General features: G+C 41.1%; 1 protein-coding gene across 1 annotated transcript in view; it reads right to left on the reverse strand.

Annotated features, from left to right (window-relative positions):
- LOC122560691 (unconventional myosin-XV) overlaps positions 1–17,646 on the reverse strand; it is a 158,382-nt gene that overhangs the window by 38,360 nt on the left and 102,376 nt on the right. Inside the window, exons 40-46 of the mRNA XM_087998065.1 lie at positions 14,225–14,284; positions 10,603–10,678; positions 9,562–9,677; positions 8,685–8,803; positions 5,164–5,305; positions 3,545–3,656; positions 2,739–2,813 (exon numbers count right to left, since the gene is read on the reverse strand). Coding sequence (XP_087854191.1) covers positions 2,739–2,813; positions 3,545–3,656; positions 5,164–5,305; positions 8,685–8,803; positions 9,562–9,677; positions 10,603–10,678; positions 14,225–14,284 — 700 coding nt within the window. The remainder of the gene's footprint in view (positions 1–2,738; positions 2,814–3,544; positions 3,657–5,163; positions 5,306–8,684; positions 8,804–9,561; positions 9,678–10,602; positions 10,679–14,224; positions 14,285–17,646) is intronic.

A 17,646-nucleotide genomic window follows, 5' to 3' on the forward strand; every position in this document is an offset into this window, starting at 1 on the left:
GGATTGGACTCCCCAGATTTTAGGAAATATCAGTTAAGTTCCTTATTAAGTTACATAGCTGATTGGGTCTTGTTTGATCCACAATCAATCTGGCTGGACATCGAAGCTTCTCAAATAAAATGCCCACTTATTAACCTTTTATTTTCAGACAAGAGGAAAATCATTACGGATCACTGTAAAAACCCTATAATACTAAATACAATTAAAGCTTGGAATATAATGCGGCAAAATGAGGGCAACTCACATAAAACATCCCCCTATGCGCCGATAGTGGGAGCATGGGGATTCCAACCGGGGTTTACAGATGCCACTTTTAAACTCTGGAGATCCAGGGATATCTCATGTTTAGGGAACCTATTTGAAGATGGGGTCCTGATGTCTTTTGAACAGCTGCGTCAGAAATTCGGATTACCTAATGGGTAACCTCTATCGATACTTCCAAGTTCGAGACTATATACAGAAGAAGACTACATTATTAGATAGTCTTTATAAATCAGATAGAGAATGTAGAGTACTACGACCAATGGGGGTATCCTCCATCAGTACTATTTATTATTTACTACATGATGAAGTATCGGGAGATATGGACAATCTGCTTAAAACATGGGATCAGGAATTGGGACTAGAAATCTCTATAGGAACGTGGAATAACATTTGGGAAAGCGCCAGAAGAATCACCATCTGTAACAGAACTCAGGCTATCCAGCTGAAGATACTTCATAGGGCCCATATAGCACCGGATCGATTGGCAAAATTTAAGGCAGGGGCATCCCCAATGTGTCCCAAATGTAAAATAGAGGTGGGCACTCTTGTACATTGTCTATGGACCTGTCATAAGATCCGTAGATACTGGACTAAAGTAGCAAGTGCCCTGACAGGAATTTTAGGAACGGAAATTAAAGTGGACCCCGCATTTCTCCTTTTGGGCTTTTCGAACTTATCCTCCCTGGACATGCATGGGAAGAGACTATTTTCTATTCTCTCTTTCTGTGCAAGGAAAAATATTTTGGTAAACTGGGTGGCTGAGGGCCCCCCTGGACTTTCAAATTGGCACAGATTAATTATGGAATGTATTCCCCTTAATTTCCTTACAAATATGGTGCACCGAAAGACCGAATTATTTTATAAAATATGGCAGCCCTTCTTGAATTATATGAATACAGATATTTCGGTTATCCTAACAAGGGCTTTTATTTAACTGAGATTACGAACCTGGCTGACCGGGGCCCTTTGGGAGAGGAATCCCGCACGAATACGGGTTTTGTTACATTTGATGTTAACACATTCCGAGCGTGTATCTCACTACCCAATTTTTATGTTATCCGCTGTTTTTTTTCCTCCTTCTCTTATTTGAATAATGTAAGAGACTTAAATATACACTCTGGTTAGTTGTAGGTTAGATTAGTAGTTAGTTGAGTTTTGTTTTTTCTTCCTCGGTATTTTTCTTTTGTTAAATTTTGGTGATTATATATTTAAGATTTAATTGTATATCAATGTTTGTACTTGAGAGTTTTGTTTATTTTTGTAAACTTGTAAAAATGTTAAATTTCTAATAAAAATATCTATTAAAAAAAGCATAAAACACGTCAAACATGCACACACCAGATCTAAAACACCACAGATAGAAAATATCAGCAGAATATGTTTACACAATTCAGTCCACAGGCAAACAAGTGGAGCTTTAGAAAGCAATGGATCATTAACACTGCAAGATGGAATATTAATGCAAGGAGGGGAAGCATTAATATAGGGAGATGGAGAGTTAATACAAGGAGAATGAACACTAATGCAGGAAGGAGGAACACTAATGTGAAATGGAGAATGGCCATAATCAGGAAGATATGTAACACTGTAATTTATACTGTCAGCATTTCAGTGAACATGGTTGACAATTTTTCCAGATTTCTACCTTGTTTCCTGGGATTACTGATGCTAAAAATCCTTCAGCATCTTTCCAACTAGAGAACTGGTCTTGATGGCAGGGTTGAGCTCAATCCAGAGTCCACATATTGCAACACTTTACAGCAGGAGAGGATATAATTAATTAAGGATCTGGGATTGTCCACATTGGAGTGGGCCAATCACACCAGTTCTGGGACAGCCCACACTGGAGTGGGCCATTCCCACCAGAACTGGGACAGCCCACACTGGAGTGGGCCAATCACACCAGAACTGGGACTGCCCACACTGGAGTGGGCCATTCACACCAGACCTGGGACAGCCCACACTGGAATAGGCCATTCAAACCAGACCTGGGACAGCCGACACTGGAGTGGGCCATTCACACCAGAACTGGGACAGCCCACACTGGAGTGGGCCATTCACACCAGACCTGGGACAGCCCACACTGGAATAGGCCATTCACACCAGACCTGGGACAGCCCACACTGGAGTGGGCCATTCACACCAGAACTGGGACAGCCCACACTGGAATAGGCCATTCACACCAGAACTGGGACAGCCCACACTGGAGTGCGCCATTCACACCAGATCTGGAATAGCGCACAATGGAATTGGCCATTCACACCAGACCTGGGACAGCTCACACTGAAGTGGGCCATTCACACCATTCACTATGGACCTAGTACCAGCTAGTTACTGAGGGAGCAAATAGCCTAATTTCAAATTCTTTTTGAGTCAGATATCAGCAGTTAGAGGGAGCCAGAGGATGGAAGGAGGAGGAAGGATGAGTCACACGCAAACAATAAGGAAGCAAATTGACTCTGCTTCCAACCCACCAAAATCAGGAATATATTTCTTTTGCTCCTCGAGGTATATGACCTTCTTCCTGACTATACAGCCGTAGCAATAGTCTGAGGGCAGACACAAAATATGAGAGGTGCAGAATTTAAGCAGTACAGAAACACAACACAATACAAACTAATAGTCCGATAGCAGAGTGTGAGTCCACACCCACTGACACCAGGGTATGAATCTCCACTGTTGGGGCACATTCCACTCATCTGAGGTACAGCCTAATAAGAATAGATCTCATTTTTGATGATGTTGCATGAACAACTATATAGATTACAGAACTACAAGATATGCAGTCAGAAACCCGAAAGATACATGATCCAATCTGATTGCACTTTTCTATCTTCCTCTCTGAATCTGCTAATGTTTGCTTGGATAAAATCTAGCCAGGACTGAACTGAACGGCCATTTCTGCTTGAATACTAGACTGACAGGAATGCCAGTTCACCATCAATGGTGGGCATCACTACTGAGCCAGCCAGGTATTCAGGCATGGATTTTCCACATAGATGACCTATTTAACATCCACTTACTTATAACCTATGTCCCCTCACAACAACTTGAAAGTTTTTACATAGACCGGGCACAGGGAGGTCCATTTAAGTCACTGCCTGAGTGTGATTTCACTAGAAGAATGAAAGATTCCATGTGGTTAAATTAAATGAACACATACTACAAATGGATACATTGCTTACAATGACTCCAGTCTCAAGTTTAGAGACAAAAACTGGAATTAGCTTTAATCTTTTGTACCTGTGCCCAATGAATGAATAATTCCATAGACACTAACCTTCCTCGAGACCATCCATCGGTTGCAGACGAATGATGTCACCCTTGTGGAATCGTAGGTAGGAGCTGTTATTTGTGATGTGACTCTTCACTGCTATTACATAGTTAGAATCCTGGTGACAGGTCATATATAAAGACAACATCAATTCTGTGAATTACTAGCTACAGCCACTGATAAGAGACAGCACCGACCATGTAACAAAATGTTCAAGTTGATTTGGCAGGAAGAAAGCCATCAGTTGGTGGGGGAGCTGAGTGAAGGCATAGGCAGCATTATGGGAAGACTGCAAAAGCACTAATGAGGCAGTGCAGCAGAAAGTGATGACGCCCTGTGCAAAGGAGTCCTGGGGCAGAATACAACTTGGGTACCAGGGGTTGTTAAATAAAGTGAGTAGGTCTGGACAGCATGCTAATGGGAGTATATTGGTAATACTGTCATGCAGGGCACTGTTTGTGCTTTGGAGTCTGAACCAAGTCACACTGACATGAAACTCCCATTCACCAGCCCAAGATTGTGTCCTTAGGTACAACATCCCTGCACCAGGGTGAATGCCCATTGCCAATCCAACCATTGCCAAATCCTGTAAGTGAGACTGTGAACTGAGGGACAGTTCTGAACCGATTCTGAAGAAACATCATATTTGGTTCAAGCAGAACTGAATGCTGCTAGACCTGCTAAGTATTTCCATCACTTTTGTGTCTTTATTTTAGATTTCCACCATCTGGAATATTTTGCTTTTATCTCCTGTATACTTTCTGGTTGGCATGTTTCAACAAGTGGCTGAATTAATATTTTGGGGTGAAAGGAGAATCCAGTACAACATAGATTCTGTTCAAAACTTTTGTATTATTTAAATTACCATAGCATTTGAGACTGCTGCCAGCACTGTGGCCTGCATTTCCTAATTTAACAAGAGAACAGAAAATTGAAGCTGGTGATAGACAGACAGAGCACTTGGATTTATAAAGCATCTTTCTCAACTTCAGCCAATACTGGACTATGAAGTACTGCCATTGTTGTAATGTAAGAAACCACAGATGAGTGCCACAAACAGCAATGGCCAAATATTGTGTTTTAGTGATGTTGGATTAGGAGTACATGTTGACCAGGACACAGGAAAACTCCTCTGCTCTTTTATCAATACCATGGGAATCTTATAGTCACCTAAAAAGGATGATATGGCCTCACTTTCTGAAAGATGGCATCTCTAAGTCTGCAGAGTGACAGTACTCTCAGTAATAACAAATCCTCAGAGAAACAGTATGAATTATGTTTTCCAGTCTCTGAAATAGGACTTTAACCCATGACCTTTTTACTTCAGAGGTAAAGAATTCATGCCTTGGTACACAAACAGAAAACTTTAGATTTGGAGATGCCTGTGTTGGACTGGGGTGTATAAAGTTAAAAATCACACAACACCAGGTTATTGTCCAACAGGTTTATTTGGAAACACTAGCTTTCAGAGTGATACTCCTTCATCAAGTGGTTGTGAGTAAACCTGTTGGACTATAACCTATTGTTGTGAGTGATTTTTAACGTAAAAAACTTTTATGAAGCATTAATCATCTCCTTCATGCAGTGATCATGTGAAAAAGCATAAAAGCCAGTTCTTTACACACCTTCTTCAGTTCAGTGATGAAGTAATCAATCATACTCTTAATTTGTGGAGCCTTGGAGGAAAACAGAATCAGCTTTTCATTGGTGAGGTTGAAGTCTAGCATGTTCTCAGAAGGGATGGTGACGAATAAGATGTCCGAGTAGCTGAAAGGTTGCCATTAGAAGAATAATTAGATTAAATGTTGTAAATTTAAAGCATTGTTGGATCAAAGACTCCGATCTTAGACTCTTGACTCCCACAGAAAATTCTGGTATAGAAACAGAGTGGGATAAACTTGTGGGTTGATGTGATCTGCACATCTTCTGACATGATGTACTCTCCTTGGGCCAACTTGGTATTAAAACAGGAGCTCATTATTCTCCAAAACAGACTGAGAAACACATTCAGGAAACTAGAGTGATACCAGGAATGAGGCATGTCAGATACAAGGAAAGATTAGAGAAATTGGGCTTATTGTCCTTGGAGAAGATTAAAAGGGGAATTTTTTGAGGTGTTCAAAAGAACAATTTGACAAGGTAAAGAAAGCTATTCTGTTTCCACTAATTGGTATATCAGTAACTAGAGGCCATAATCGCACCTCAATTACAGTTGTCAGGTACGGTTACCTTCGTCAGCTTATGGCACCTCCTAGTGGCTGGTCATATACTAACAAAAGCTGAAAATGTTTTGCTGGAAAAGCGCAGCAGGTCAGGCAGCATCCAGGGAACAGGAGAATCGACGTTTCGGGCATAAGCCCTTCTTCAGGAAACAGACTGAGAAACACATTCTGGAAACTAGAGTGATACCAGGAATGAGGCATGTCAGATACAAGGAAAGATTAGAGAAATTGGGCTTATTGTCCTTGGAGAAGATTAAAAGGGGAATTTATTGAGGTGTTCAAAAGAACAATTTTCGGGCTTATGCCCGAAACGTCGATTCTCCTGTTCCCTGGATGCTGCCTGACCTGCTGCGCTTTTCCAGCAACACATTTTCAGCTCTGATCTCCAGCATCTGCAGTCCTCACTTTCTCCTCATATACTAACAAAATAAAGTTTAATGTCAGATTTGCCTGGGCAGGTCAGTACCCCAAATCAACAACTTGATTTGGAGAGCACATTTACAGTAGTAAAACATTTCATGGCAATTCACAGGAGTAAATTCCAAACAAAATATGAAACTAAATCATATAAATTGATGGTCAAAATAAAAGCGTGAAATGCTGAAAATACTCAGCAGGCCTGGCAGCTTCTGTGGAGACTGAAACTGAGTTAACATTTCAGGTGAATAACTTTTTTTTCTAACAAGTTATCAATCTCTAATATTGGGCTAAATCTTCTGGTTGCTGGGCTATTGGAGACTAGACTTACAACTGGGATGAGTGTTGGGATCTTTTGGAGATCCTAACATACACACCAACATGGGAATTTGCTTTGTAGCTTTGAACTTCCATTAGTCAACTCCTCCGCTCTGCAAAACCCTCTTTGAATATCGGTGACTCTGAGTTACAGAGTTCAAGATTTGGGATAAGTCCAATATACTGTCTTTAATAGTTGTCCAGGAAATGTTAGTCAGGATAAAACCTAGTCTAACAAATTGGTAGCTACCTTCCAATCATCCCGAAACATCAGACTACATTCCCAACTATCTCTCCGATCAGGTAGCCAACCTGTCCTTCTGACTTCCCAGTTACCTTCACAATCCCCCATTACCCTCATGACTCTGATTATCCCGATGACCCAACTATCCCATCACCGCCCAACTACAACTCCAAACCCCTGACTACCTTCACAACCATCCACTGATCAATCAATATTCCCCTAACATTCCTGGCTACACATTCCCAACCCCACCTACCTTTTCAATCTGACCTGACCCAATCTACTCCTACCCACTCACTTTCCCACTACTCACTCAGCTAAGTACTCCCCTTCCCATTTACCTATGCACTTATTTATTCATTTACCCACTTCCTCATCCACTCTATCACAACCAGTCAGACTTGACATTTCAACTTACCATACAGCATCAAGTGCTGTGAAAAAGGGGCATGTGCTGTCGTCTTCTGACTCTACTATGTTCTGATGAGTTCTGAGACACCGCGCACCCATTTCTGAGACAGTAAATTCAGAACACTGTAGTGGAAATGCTGAACAATGTTGAGTTTGGAAAAGTATTTAAACAGTGTGACAATTCAACGATGATTGTTGCTCCTCAGAAGGTCGGGGGTAGTAAACATTTCTCTCTTCACAGCTGCTGAGAGACCTGCTGATCATATTTATAATTTTCTGTTTCAATTTCAGATTTCTAATATCTGCAATGTTTTGCTTTTATAAAAAGATATTAAAAATTGTGACCAATAATCAAAGAGATAGGGTTAAGAGAAAGAGAGGGTCAAAGAGGTTTAGTCGGGAGTTTCAGGGCTTAATCCCTTGGAAGCTGAAGGTGTGGCCACCAATAATGAAGTTTACTAAATTGGGGTTATGCCAGAGGGCAAAACTGAAGCTGTAAAATTATCTTGCAACATTGTCAAACTGAAGGATGTTAGAGATGAAAAAAGATGAGATCATACAGTGAGTTGAAAGCAGGTGTAAGAATTTTTATATGTGAGACAGTTAGACTGGGAGCTAATGTACATTAGTGAGCACAGGAAATGAAGAGGTGAATATGGCTCGGTGTGAGTTTTGATGTTGGACAGCAGAGTCTTAGTTTACAGAGAGTGAGAGTGAAAGATGGGAGGCTGGCAGGTTGGAATAGTCAAGTCTGGATGAACAAAAGTGTGGGCATGTCTTTCACCAACATGTGAACTGAGATGAGTGTGGAGATGGACATTATGGAGGTGTAAATAGGTGGCATTGGTGATGGAGAGGTTTTGTATCTGATGTTCAACTCATGATCAATTATGTTACCAATATTGTGAACAGAAAGTGAGGTCTGCAGATGCTGGAGATCAGAGCTGGAAATGTGTTGCTGGAAAAGCGCAGCAGGTCAGGCAGCATCCAGGGAACAGGAGAATCGACGTTTCGGGCATAAGCCCTTCTTCAGGAGCCCTGCGCTTTTCCAGCAACACATTTCCAATATTGTGAACAGTCTGGTGTGTGACAATGGACAATCAGACAGAGGATGGGACTGAGTTGGTGTTTACAGAATGGAAGATATGAAACAGACCATAAACAATAGCCTAGAGAGAATGACAGAAACTTCCTTGTTGGATGTGTTACTGAGCCACACAAATTGGCAATTTTCTATCTGTAATGTTGAAGTTGAGTCAGCTGATCTTGAGGGTGTCAAAAATGGGCTAGGGTTGCAATTAGCCTCAGTACCCCTGAAGCAGAGAGGGGAGTCATTGTCCAGCAGGATGTGCAGGTAAGAGGATCAAATTCAGCTGTGATGTTCATCATGATAATGAACACACTAACCAAATTGTATCTAGGTACATAAAAGACTGGGCATTTCATGAGTTACCAAACGGCCCACAGAAAGATGGATCAGGGTAAATTACTCTCTCAGGGGCAAGTGGAAAATATTGCTTTCTGCTTTCCGTACCTGTAGCTCCTGAGGACCCTCAGATTTTCTGCTGCTGTGCTGCTGGCTCTCACTAGTTTTAATAGACAGATTCCTTTATGGGACACTCCCAAAATCTGCACTCCAGTACCCACACTGCCCTGCAAGAGTTCACCAATGATTACAAATTAACATTGAGTTAAAAAGCACAAGGCACACAGAGGAATTTAAATTTTACACAAATTTGTTCTCTCTAATCTCTGAGTCAGGCAACACTCCAGGGGTAGGAATTTTCAGTGTTCACATGGCTGGCTGCATTTACATTAAATGAGGAACATGAAATGTCGAGGTGTTGATGTAAATCGGCTTTTTGATGTTCAAGGATGCAGAGTTAGAGTTAAAACTGTTAAGAGACAAGAGAGTTCAACGGCTGAATGACTGATTATGTAACTAGCTTTCATGAAAATTAGAATACACAGTTTCTTCAAAATAGGTTATATAAATATAGTTGGGAGTTGAGATGGGTGTGTCTGTGTGTGTGTGGGGAGGGGAGGGGAGGGGGTGATAGGATGAACTGATCCCTGGGCAGAGAAAAATGTCTATAAGGTAACAGCCACATTTAGAGATACAAGGCTGTGGAGCTATGCTCAGTAACCTTTTGGCGTGAGAACATTTGCATTGAGATGGTGTTGAGATTCAGATCAGTCCTGATATAATTTATTTATGAAAAGGCTCAAGAGATTGAATGGTAAACTCTTGTTCCTATTTTTCAATGAGTTGCCCCTTCAGCAGGGATATGGTTTTCAGCACATTATCAGTTTTCCACAATATGCTGAAAGTTTTTATAACATCAATAAATAATACTTAATGACACATTCTGTGGTTTAAATATATTTGTAAAAATACAGGATTGTCTCACAGAGGCAGGGAACAGACGGCAGAAATAAACATCCCAAGCTTCTTTGGCAGCCATTACAATCTTCCTCTTGACAGCTTCATCCTTCACCAAAGTTGAGGATTGAATCTTGTTTTCATCTATAGAAGAGAAATAGACACTGCTGTGTTTGTTGTTATACACATTGTATGGTCATTTATCTTGTACCAATCTGATTCACTCAAAGGGAATGCTTTTAAAAGGGCAATGGGAGGACCACAGTAGCTCTTTAACACGAGTCTTGTTAGCAGTAAATGCTGATAATATATTCAGGAAATGATAGGGAGGAGTCATTGAACTAGATAGTGTGAGGAAACTAAATTAACACCAGTAAAGATACAATCGACAGGCCAGTCAGTTTTTGCCAAATGTACTAATTCTTTCCAATCAGCATTCTACAGTTTATTGGTCAACTGATGGTAATCCAGCTCTCTCTTTCCTCCAGTGCCCTGTGTTACTACTGTACCTTTACTGATGTAAAGTGAGCTCTGACACACATTCATTCTCTATCTCCTCCCAGCCATTTCCCAGAGGAAATAACCTAGGTTATTATAGTTTTGGCATGCAGGTTTCCAAATGGTTCTAATAATCGGTCACATCTTGAGGACATAATTTTCTCTCCTTTCTGAAGCTGACTGACTTACTGTGTGTTTCCTGCTGACCTACACAATTGCAAAAGTTGATGAATAGCTTTGTAAAGACTTCCACAGTCTCAATTAAAATCTGGCAACTCAAAATACAAAATACAACTGACAACTGCAGGTTTAGATCAAGGCCAATGTTTCACGGTGACTGAATAAGTGAAATCATTTTTAAGTCTCAAGATTTTGATTCGTATTCAACTGTGGTTTAGTTTATTTGTCTCTGAAAACTGAAACATATATTTATGAATTCACATGAATCGCACAAAAATAGTTACAGTGAAAGAACAGTGGGACTGCAGCTAATGTAATTATTCCATCAGTTGCCTTGCTTTAACCTTTATCCAGCCCCCTACCCAATCCCAGCAAGGCTTGGATGACTGACCTAGTAATGATTTCATCTTCATCTGCTCCTCTTTGTTCAGTCGCACACAGGTTTCAGAGAACGTGTCACTCACAATCTTCACAGAATTAAAGGAATATCAAACAAAACATTAATAGGAAATTACACAATATCTTCAAGAGAGAAAATAAACACTCAAACCCCTTAATCAGAGTACAGTCCAAAATCACTTTCAAGTCTCAGTTATTTGATATAAATTCCAGCCTGCAGTATTTGTTATTCAATATATAAACCTCTATGCCTTCAATCAGATTGGCACCTGTAGCTTATTTCAGGTTATCCAATATTCTGCACATAAATGTCCAAATGCCTTGATTTATTCCCAGCTTTTAACTGTTATGCCATTTAAACTATCCAAACTCCTTATGTTTTCCCACTCTTTTCCTTTGGTGTATCTGTCTACTTTTGTAATGTTTGATTCCCAGTCTTACACATTAAGGTTAACATTGAGCTTTGACAATGATTCTTCCAAAGATCTGCATCAGACTTATCTGGACTCTATAATCACTTGCATTTCCCACTAGCCAGTTAGGGAATAGTAATAAGGGGGACACATGTCTCCTCACTGACATACAGACAGTTTGAGTTTTGATTCCTATTCTGAGCTGCCTTAGCTGTCATGGTAATGTGGAGATGAGGGAGAGGGAAAAAGCTGGTGCTGGTGATGAAAATATGTTACCTCAGAGAAAAGGCAAATGTACTAATTCAAGAGAGAATTAGATTACCGTATTTATGATCCACTTCAGTTTTTTTTTGCAATTTTAAAATAAAACTTTTGATCCAAATTTAATAAAAGTAAATGTTGGGCATAAACACCAGGGAACTGGGTTGCTGACTCCTACTTAGTTCCCAAAAGTTTGGCAATAAACCCTTCAGTCCAACTAGTCCATGCCAAACATAGTCCCAAACTAAACTAGACCCACCTGCCTGCTCCTGGCCCATATCCATCCAAACCTTTCTTATTCATGCAATTATCCAAATGTCTTTTAAATGTTGTAATTGTACCTGCATCCACCACTTCCTCAGGAAGTTCAATCCACACGTGAACCACCTTCTGTGCAAAAAACCCGCATGTCTTTTTTAAATCTCTCTGTACTCACCTTAAAAATGTGCCCCCTAGTCTTGAAAACCCCCATCCGAGGGAAAAGACAACTACCATTAACTCTATCTACACCTCTCATTATTTTATAAACTTCTATTCAGTCACCTTTCAACCAATACACTCCATCATCTCAGTAATGTTCCTATGATCCTACCCCAACTTGCTGTGGTCATCCCATCTTGCTATGATGTCACCCCGTGTCTTGCTGTGATCTCACTCCTTGCTTTTCTTGGTCTGGTCCTTGTTATGATTCCACTTCTGATCTTTTCTGTTATCTCTGCTTAAGTCTCTTCCATGAAACAATCGGAATCAATATCTAACCTGAACCTACCTGATCTGCCTGTTTTTATACTTGGCAAAATTAGTGATCCTGAAACAATAGGTATTCAGGACACAGCATAAAGTAACTACTTTATGTTTTAACACTTTACCAGCATGCAATTTATTTTGCTGTGCTTTCACAATGTCAAAGCTATTGTAATAGTTCTTTACTTATACAGCAGCATGAGACTCAGTTACATGTACTGTTCACCTATTGTAACTAAAGTAGCTTAAAAAAACACATATAATTTTAACTTCCTCTTAGTTTCCAGCATCACAGACTAATGTCTGTATTTCATCATCATGTTTTTTTTTCTTCTTTTTGTTGTGTGTGTGCAGGTGTGAGACACAGTGAGAGACACAAGGTGTACGAATCTTTATTCAATTTCCACCACCAGGAAGAAAGGAAACACCCGAGTGGCCAGTGACAAGCACTGCCCTTCACAAAAGGCAATACTGTGTGATCAAACAGTAAAGGGGAGGACAGGGATTCAATCAAAATAGAGTTGGAGGGGGAAATAATGCACTCCACTTCTTGCGGCGCACACCTCTCCCTGAACAACTCCAGGGTGTTGGTGGAGACTGCGTGCTCCTTCTCCAGAGACACCCAGGCTCTAATGTAACCGCGGAAGAGGGCATCATCATGTTTACAGGTAGCGCTGGCTAAATCAGTCATTATGTCTGAGTTGGAAGTTCTGATAACAAAAACTATAAATTGGAAATTATCTGACATAGGTGTTGAAATACACTGAAACCATTGATCTTACGGAAGCTTAATCCCCAGGTATCAGGGCAGTCAGGTAGCAGGTAAAGTGGGACAAAAGCAGGTTAAAGCAGAAAAACCTCACAATTGAGCAAAATAGCTACAGAATGCAGGAGAAGGAGCAATTTAATATTTGAACCAATCTAAATACATATCATCAAGTGAGAAGAGGTGATGGCCTAGTGATATTATCACTGGACTATTAATACAGAGACTCTGGAGACATGGGTTTGAAACCCACCATGGCTCATGGTGGAATATAAATCCAATAAAAATCTAGAATTAAGAGTTTAATGATGATTATGAATCTGTTGCCAATTATCAGGGAAAATGCATTTGGCTCACTAATGCCCTTTAAGGAAGGAAATTGTCCTTACCAGGTCTAGTCTATATGTGACTCCAGACCCACGGCTGGACTTTTAACGGCAATTAGATTAGAATACTTACAGTGTGGAAACAGGCTCTTCAGCCCAACAAGTCCACACCGACCTGCTGAAATGCAACCCATCCAGACCCATTCACCTAACACTACGGGCAATTTAGCATGGCCAATTCACCTAAACATTTTTGAACTGTGGGAGGATACCGGAGCACCCGAAGGAAACCCACGCAAACACGGGGAGAATGTGCAAACTCCACACAGTCAGTCGCCTGAGGCAGGAATTGAATCTGGGTCTCTGGCGCTGTGAGGCAGCAGTGCTAACCACTGTGCCACAATGAATACTGGCCCAGCCAGAGATGCCCACATCTCATGAATCAATAAAAATAATCACTCCAATCAAGAAAAGCTTCTCATGCTCAATTATATCTGATATACTTTTGTGATGACAGCAACACAGTTATTGAATGGTATTGAGAGCAGAAAAGAAAACAAAGCTGAACTGGGGGAAAATCTCAAGGTATGGGAATAATCGTCAGCAATAAGGGGTCCTGAAATCTATCCTTAATAAAAGGCATAGAATTTAAAACAGTTTTTGAGTCATGTTTGTGTTTTCATAAAAATATACAAGTTTTTATATGCTATACGTTTTTAAATTTTTAAAAAATTGCCGCTCTCTTCGAACTTTTCTTAAGTCGGCGCAACATCGAGGGCCGAAGGGCCTGTACTGCGCAATTACGTTCTATGTTCTATATATATATATATATATAAATAAGTTATCCTAGGAATGAACAATGCGCTTTATGATGAGATTGTATGCCATATGACTGAGTACTGAAAGCTGGATGGATTGCAGGGAGGCAGGCACAATAATGAATACTCACAAAAGGTACCCCTCAAAAGCAGTACCTACATTCAGAAGTGAGCTAGGGAACAGTGATACTGAGCTAACCCATGCAAAGGCTGAGATCTGAGATAAATTGTTCCACAATTAACGTCCTTTCTCTGGAAGAAATTGAGTGTCCATTAATTTCCGCACCTGTCTGAAAATAAGATCCAGTATCACCGGGCTGTGGAAACTCTCCTTGGGATAAAACACCTGAAGCAGGGGGAGAAAAATACAATATGAAGTGGAATGAACAGGAATATGAATTGCTGACTTTACTTAACTGAGCACAGGAATGTGCTTCACAAATGTAATCGCTCATATACAAAACAGAAATTGCTGGGAAAACTCAGCAAGTCTGGCGGCATCTGTGGAAAGAAAGCAGAGTTAACATTTCAGGTCCAGAGATCCTTCTTCAGAATGGGTCGTTCTGAAGAAGGGTCACTGGATATGAAATATTAACGCTGCTGTCTTTTCAGAGATGCTTCCAGATTTGCTGAGTTTTCTTAGCAATTGCTGTTTCTGTTTCTGATTTCCAGCATCTGCAGTTCTTTGGGTTTTCTTTTAGTGTTTAACCTCTCATGCAACCCCTCTTCTACTTAGCACATTGTCTGGCTGAGCTGTGATTTAAGAAGCACAGACTGTAGCCTGGTAATAACAGGGGATATAGCAGACAGCTCTTTTCTAACAAGCTCAATACCAGCCCCTTAAGGCGAACACCCTGGTATCCATTCTCCAGTACCCTATTCTCCGTTTCTACCTATCCTCCATCCCCCTATGTAGTCTCTGCAGCCCCCACTTCTACGGTCCCTCTTGTTGCACTCCAGGTCAACTCCTTGCTTGTTGGAGAAAGTGAGGACTGCAGATGCTGGAGATCAGAGCTGAAAATGTGTTGCTGGAAAAGCGCAGCAGGCCAGGCGCCATCCAAGGAGCAGGAGAATCGACGTTTCGGGCATGAGCCCTTGCTGAAGAAGGGCTCATGCCTGAAACGTCGATTCTCCTGCTCCTTGGATGCTGCCTGACCTGATGCGCTTTTCCAGCAACACATTTTCAGCTTCTTGCTTGTTGGGCCCATACCCAGACCAAAATGCAAAGATTTCAGGTTCTGAGACCTATTATAGTTTGGATAAAGCTGCAGCTCAGATTATGATCCACCCATATTCCACTCCATACCTTCCAACTTCATTTGATATGAGGCAAGTACTTCGAACGTTTGTTTTTCTGGATATTGTCATCTTTTTCAACCATTCTGGATTTGAATAACCATTTATATTCCAGTACCTCTTTGCGGATACAGAGGTCGCAGGACATTTTGCTGTAGGTGTAGTATCCTTCAGTGGGCTGCCCATGGAGCTGTGTCTGGATCCTCTCATCTTCTCCTGTCAGCTCTCGGGAAATTGATGCTGGGAGGTGCAAGTGGAAGAAAGAATATGCTTTCATTTAGTTTCTTCACGTCACTCAGGCTGTGTCACAGCCTACATAGTACTGATTACTTTAAAGTGTTGTCAGGGAAACGTTGCAAGCAATTTTTGTGCACTGCAAGGTTCTGAAATGAGTTGAGACTAAAATTTGGATCAGATCATTATTGGATACAAAGATCGTGGCACACAATTAGCCTGCACTCAGTGGAAATGATATAGGTATCAAGTAAATGTCACCTCATCTGCATGATTATGGCATGCCTTAACATTAACTGATTGCTGAGAGTCCTCATGCTGAGCAAGGCTCTCAAATAAAGCAATCCTGCGTTTCTTAAAATAGGTCTGCATCTTGGAAATACCTGTGTAAGTGGTTCTTAGAAAGAAGAAAGAGGATCAAGGGAACAATATCCCAGAGTAGGTTCCTAGGTTCTCCAGTACAGGAGGTAGAACGGGGAAAGATATCACCTCGTGTAAAGGGTCCAGGAGGCCCTCCAGACAGATACTTAGTAATAATCTGGAAGTGGATAGCCATGAAGATCATGATACCTGAAGTCCCAGAAAATGTTAAATGATCTCACACAAATGGACAAGGTTAGAGAATGCATCTTAAAATGCCATCTTGTACCCACTACACTGCCAACCCCACACAATGCTTAATGTACCACATCTCCACCATTCACCCATCAACAATTTCGAGCAATCAGAACTCAGGTCTAACAGTCACATGCTGCACGTCACTTTCACACAGATCACAGCTGCAAGCCTCACACACTGATCTCACAGCTTCTGCAAACTTCCAGCTATTCAGTTATGTCAAGCACAATGCCAAACGCACTGCAGCATAAACACTAATACACTTTGCTCCCTCTAGTGGCACAGTTAGGCCCATAAGAGGAAGAGTTTCAAAGAACTGTGGAGGGTCAGGTTTAGCTACTTTAGACGAGATGGTATTCTGAATGAAGGCGTGGCAGTTACCGAGGTCATTGAAGTTGGCAATTCTGAATCCATCCAGGTTATACTGGTTGATGCCAAAACCGACTTCATCCTCACTGCACAGTACCTGTGTTGTATGAAGTACAAGCTGCAGGTGGTGTGATCTCTTACTTAACATCCACTGCCCCTTCCCTTACCCCAGCAGTCCCCTTCTGCACTAAACATTTTGATACCCCCAAAGGGCAGCTGATACAGCCTTACTATGAAGGATATGCTGAAGAGCATTTATCTTGATTTTGTGAGATGGAGTTAGTTGCAGCTCATTTTACATTGCTTCAATTTTTATTCCAAGTCACAGATAAGTTCGTTCTAACTCCACTAGCATTGATGAGCCATGTGACTGCACAGTGTCTCGTGACTGAATGGTGACAGTATGAAGCCTTGCCCCAGTGAGCAGCTGCAAGGAGCCTGGTCACATCAGACTCTTTCTCTGAAAACGTAGCATGATCATTATGTTTCTCCTTCTGCAACAATGTGTTCAGTGCAAGGTGCAGCACACCACAACAATTTGCTATTTCATACTACAGTATATTCCCTGATCTACTCAGTGTTACAAGTTGATGAGTGGGCTGCTAGTTGGGGGAGGTTTATCACCACAGCTGCAGATCAGCATTCAAGTGTGATTGGAAATCAGCACAAAGCCCACAGCTTAATAGTCATGTGCGAGCTGTAAATTAGACACGGGAGGAACACAGGAACAACAGGACGCCATTCAATCCCTTAAGTTTCTTTGAGCAGTCAGATCATGGCTGATCTGTGTCTCAACTTCATCTTCCCATTTTGGTTTCCCAACATCTAATACCCTTACCCAGTAGAACCTATAAGTCTCATTTTTGTAATCTTTTTTCTCTCGGTCTCAGCAGTTATTTAAGGGAGAGTGTTCCACATTTCCATTATTTTGTGTCTGAATAACTGCTTCCTGACATTATATCTGTTCTGCTGAGCTCTAATTTTAAGGTTATGTTACCTTGGGCCCCATCAGAGGAAATAGTTTCTCTCTATCTCTCACAGCAATTCCTTCATTCAGCTTAATCACCTCAATTAGATTACTCCTTAATTCTCTATTCTAGAGGGACTGCAAGTCCAGTCTTTGCCATCATACTTTAATCCAGATGATGACTGGAAAGTAAAGTATATGTGATATGTAGGAATTATATGTAT

This window comes from Chiloscyllium plagiosum, unplaced genomic scaffold, assembly GCF_037043375.1.
Source record: "Chiloscyllium plagiosum isolate Xiang-an unplaced genomic scaffold, Cpla_swu_hap1 HiC_scaffold_20, whole genome shotgun sequence".
Taxonomy (NCBI): domain Eukaryota; kingdom Metazoa; phylum Chordata; class Chondrichthyes; order Orectolobiformes; family Hemiscylliidae; genus Chiloscyllium; species Chiloscyllium plagiosum.